Source organism: Lytechinus variegatus, chromosome 15 (genome assembly GCF_018143015.1).
Source record: "Lytechinus variegatus isolate NC3 chromosome 15, Lvar_3.0, whole genome shotgun sequence".
Lineage (NCBI taxonomy): Eukaryota > Metazoa > Echinodermata > Echinoidea > Temnopleuroida > Toxopneustidae > Lytechinus > Lytechinus variegatus.
Window position 1 is genome coordinate 248759 of NC_054754.1, and position 5316 is coordinate 254074.

The 5316-nt window shown below is 40.3% G+C and overlaps 1 protein-coding gene across 1 annotated transcript; it reads right to left on the reverse strand.

Annotated features, from left to right (window-relative positions):
• Positions 1-4071: 4071 nt before the first annotated feature.
• Positions 4072-4832, reverse strand: LOC121428951. The gene is made up of 2 exons (XM_041625845.1): positions 4439-4832; positions 4072-4400 (listed from the first exon to the last, which is right to left on the reverse strand). The coding sequence occupies exons 1-2, from the start codon at positions 4830-4832 to the stop codon at positions 4072-4074; spliced, it is 723 nt and encodes a 240-aa protein (XP_041481779.1).
• Between the last annotated feature and the right edge of the window lie 484 nt (positions 4833-5316).

The following is a 5316-nucleotide window of genomic DNA, read 5'->3' on the forward strand; positions in this document are numbered from 1 at the left end:
TCCTGTGATGTTGTTCTTCCAACCATTAGGGGGATATCATGGCTGAATGGATAACGCACTTGACTAGCGTCCTTGGAGTCCCAGGTTCAAGTCCTGGGGTGAACAATGTGATTTTACAGTCTCTCGTCAGTTTCCGAAGATAGGTTATGTTGTCCCGTACGTGCCTTAAAGTGGTACATTGATTAAAGTACATTCGCACTTCCCACGAACTGTTCATTAGTTCAATAGAACCTCACAGCCCTGTTAATCCAATTACAATTTCTCGAAGGTTAGTGAAGGGGATCAGGTCAGATGGAGAAAATGCCATTTTATCAGGATCCTTTAGAGCCCACGATTCATGGGGCATAGCACCATCTTGGGCGCTTTTCAGGGTACCTCTTTGGAGGAGATCCTCCAGGCATCCTATTGGACCTATTCAATACCTTTGTATCTTATTACTTATTTGATGTAATAGCCAAGACACAGGTTTTGCCTTGGCGGTTCTTGTCTTGTCCTAATTTTTCCTAGGCTATTTCCAGTTGATATATTTCATTAACGTGGTTGATGATTCTTATCCCTTTATTACAAGAGTAGCTTCTCCAGTTGGGAGACTACTCCATTTTATAGTAAATCAGTTTCTTTATCATTGTTATGCCTACTTGTCTGGAAAGGGTCTCGTTTCTGCCCCTCCTCCGGTTTTTCCGTGCTATTCTAGCAATTTGATGAGATGGTATAGGTAAGTATAGCGCAGTGTAGTAAATCAGAATGCTCAGTAGTGAGCATATTATTTACTAACAAGCTATACTTACCTATAGCTCCCCACCCGTCCTCCCCAGCAGACCTCGCCCCTCCTTGGCAACGAAAGAGGAGGCTTATATGTGGCGAGGGGGTTTTATGGATCTCGTCCCGTGACGGGTTTCCCAGGCTATCTGATTGCAGTTAGCCTCTTTCGGGGAGTTTTTTTACCGGTGGCTATTCGAGTCAGGGTAACGAATAGCAATTTGATGAGATGGTATAGGTAAGTATAGCTTGTTAGTAAATAATATGCTCACTACTGAGCATTCTGTTCAATGTATACTAATATTTATCCGTTTCTCCGTATTTAATATTAATGCGTGTTTTACTCAATATAACTCCCATTTTATTGTAACGGAAATACTCATACACTGGTAGACGCGCATTTAGCTGATTTCGAGTCGTTGATAAAGGATCCCGCTCTTAAAAAAACTATTACTACATGCACAAAATGTCAGCGGGGCAAAATTTGTGTTGACTTTAAATGTGGTTTTAATAGAAACTTTAACATACTTTTCCAAATTGATCAATTTCTGCTCTATACAAGTAAGAAAAGGGAAGTTTAACCATATAACGAATTCCCCAACATAATTGTTTTATAATCGAACCCTATTTTCAGCGTGCTTAATTCTTCTCCAAGGGCCTCATTCAAAGAGGATAAATTATATGGGGTATAACAATAAAGACAACTTCTTTATATTATGGAAAGTATTCTTATTTAGTATCCACTTTAATTATCGAAGGAGTACAAAATGAAAATAATCTTGAAAGAAAAAAATAACAATGGACTAGGCTGAACGGGGAAAGGTTCATTTTTAATTCAAATAAATTCAGTCCTTAGACATGAATATGCACCTGAATTATATAATGTTATACATATTTTCATTGTACTGTCACTTAGAAAACAAAGTAAAATATGTAAGAAAATCGAATTCAGGGTAGATTCCGATAGTTATAACAAACATTATAATTATCTGATATATTTTTATACCATTTTAGATAATACATATACTTTTTATTCAAATTCAGATATATATAGATAAGCAATGTCGGGGAGTACATAGCGCCGACAGCGCTAAGGACTTAGACATCGGAATATAATCTATGACCACGGAAAGGATGTCGAGGTAAAAAATGTGATTACCAAGATAAAAATAATATAAATGAAAACAGAATGAGCTCCGTGGGAGGTTAGCGATGACGGGAAGTAAATAGCGGCGACGGCGGGAAGTACTTAGACATCGGAATATAATCTATGACCACGGAAAGGATGTCGAGGTAAGAAATGTGATGACCAAGATAAAAATAATATAAATGACTACAGAATGTGCTCCGTGGGTGGTTAGCGATGACGGGAAATAAATAGCGCCGACGGCGGGAAGTACTTCGACATCGGAATTTAATCTATGACCACGGAAAGGATGTCGAGGTAAGAAATGTGATGACCAAGATAAACATAATTTAAATGACTACAGAATGCGCTCCGTGGGTGGTTAGCGACGTCGGGGAGTTAATAGCGTCGACGGCGGGAAGTACTTCGACATCGGAAAGTAATCTATGACCACGGAAAGGATGTCGAGGTAAGAAATATGATTACCAAGATAAACATAATTTAAATGACTACAGAATGCGCTCCGTGGGTGGTTAGCGACGTCGGGGAGTAAATAGCGTCGACGACGGTAAGTACGCAGACATCGGAATATAATCTATGACCACGGAAAGGATGTCGAGGTAAGAAATATGATGACCAAGATAAAAATAATATAAATGACTACAGAATGCGCTCCGTGGGTGGTTAGCGATGACGGGAAATAAATAGCGCTGACGGCGGGAAGTACTTCGACATCGGGAAGTAATCTATGACCACGGAAAGGATGTCGAGGTAAGAAATGTGATGACCAAGATAAAAATAATGTAAATGACTACAGAATGAGCTCCGTGGGTGGTTAGCGATGACGGGAAATAAATAGCGCCGACGGCGGGAAGTACTTCGACATCGGAATTTAATCTATGACCACGGAAAGGATGTCGAGGTAAGAAATATGATCAAGATAAGAATAATATAAATGACTACATAAATGACTAATATAAATGACTACAGAATGAGCTCCGTGGGTGGTTAGCGATGACGGGAAATAAATAGGGCCGACGGCGGGAAGTACTTCGACATCGGAATTTAATCTATGACCACGGAAAGGATGTCGAGGTAAGAAATATGATGATCAAGATAAAAATAATATAAATGACTACAGAATGCGCTCCATGGGTGGTTAGCGATGACGGGAAATAAATGGTGTGGACGGTGGCAAGTACTTAAACATCGGAATATAATCTATGACCACAGAAAGGATGTCGAGGTAAGAAATATGATGACCAAGATAAAAATAATGTGACTACAGAATACCCTCTGTGGGTGATAAGCGATGTCGGGGAGTAAAGAGCGCCGATGGCGGTAAGTACTCAGACATCGGAATATAATCTATGTCGCATTTATATGATGAAATCGTTTATTTCATATAAAAATCGCAATTAATGCAATAAAAAGGCATGCCTGTGCAAAAAATAGATATATGCAATCACGTTCGCTTCACACAACCCGGATGTTGTTAGCAGTCTTATCGATCCGTCATTGTTATTTGCGACGAAGCGAGACGCTCCAATTAGCGAGTCGGCAAGATAAAAGGATGTAACGGGAAGGGATATCACCCAAAATGAATGGGAAAAGGGGGGTCGTCGGGTTGCGTCGGCTCTCGTTGCTCCCCGTCTGGAATCAGACCCGGATCTTGATATTCCGTCGCGACGAGTAGCGACGCATAAGGGATTTTTGATGACGTGCCTTAGTGAAGAAGGGGCGTGAATGAATTATTGGATCAATGATAACAGAACAAATGAATGAATGGGGATTATGACTGGATGAATGACATAGCAGGGAGTCCTGGACAAAGCCAATATATTGAGTAAATTTATGGGATGTTGACTAAAAGAATGACAAATAAAGAATGTTGATAATATACACAACAAAAAAAGTAAGTCCCCCCTAAATGAAATTACTGTAACTTTATGGAATTATTTTGAGATATGATATTTCGTAGGTGGTTTTCTACGCTCATTAACCCTTTAAACCCTGAATTTTTTGGATGATCATGACCCTCACCCTGCATTATGTGCGAATATTAAGCATATTTTGACCAAGAGGCAATGCGTAATATGTAAAGATACACTGGTTTTATGTGATTTTATGTATTTTTCTACACATATGGAAGCAATATAAGTTGAATAAATATGTTTTTTACCTTATTATTGCCAGTAAGCAACCTTTGTGTGCCAAGATCTCCAGCAGTTGCTGTCTCGTGCTCTGATGCACAGAAATGCCTCACAGTAAGAGCACCAATAAACTGTCTTCTTTCGTTTGGGTAATTCATCTTCCTTTGCTTGTGGGTTGGCAGCTTTAGCTCTTCTATACTTCTCTTGGCATACCACACACCTGTGATTGGTTGTACCCTGAGGGGCTCTTTCAGGGAAGTGACTGCCTGCATCTACAAGTCTGCGCTCTGGGTCACTTGACCGGCGACGTCCTTTGTGACTGGTGTTACGCACATCTCCAACAAGCTGTAGGCACAATCTTTCTAGGAATGCATGGAAAGTGAAGAGTCTATGACCTTACTATCATGAGGCTTTTTTAATCCCATCAAAATGTATGCATTGTAAGCTGCCCACATGAAGAACTTCATGACAAGTCTTCTCGGCCACTTATAGTGTCTTCTGCACCTTTGTAGTCTCGTCATCTGATCGTTTTTGTCCGTTCCTCCCATGAATGCATTGTACGCTTTGACAGGCTTGGGGCATGAAACTGCTACCTTTTTGTGTTCCTTTGCATCATATCTCTGTACGGTAGTTGGTGGGGCATCAACAAGAGTGGTTGTGAGAAAGTAGACTGGTTTCTCGTCTTCCCAAACAATGGCTGCCACTTTCCCATTGAAGAGCATCTGTGAATTCCCTTTTCCAAACTGCCCTGATTTCTTGATTAGTTCTTTGGGGAAATTTCTCCTGTTCGTCATCGCAGTACCACAAGTTAGAATTCCATATGTAAGAAGGACTTGGGCCAGTTCTACAGTGGTATAAAACCTGTATGTGTAAACACAATAGTTCTGATGTTTGAAACCATCCATCATTCTCAAAACCAGATTCCCAGTAATTCCAAGGCCGTCAACTGCCTGGGCATCATCTGTTAAGGCCCTAAACCGTAAATTGCACCTAAACCGCAAATTGCCGCCTAAGCATGTAGAATACTAACAAGGACCGTGCGCGCGTAAGAGGCGTGAACACAGAGGGCGGCAAACATAAATCGCAGAAGGATAGAGGTTGAAGAGTGAGGAATTAGAACTAGGGCGCTGATCTCATTTTTATGAGAAATGTTGTTGTTGATACACGTATTTATTTATTTGTTTATTTATTTATTTATTTAAATATTTTACCAGGGTGCTCATTCAACATAAAGTTGGTCTCCCATGGGGCCCTAAAAGGCTATCATTATTGTTCTTC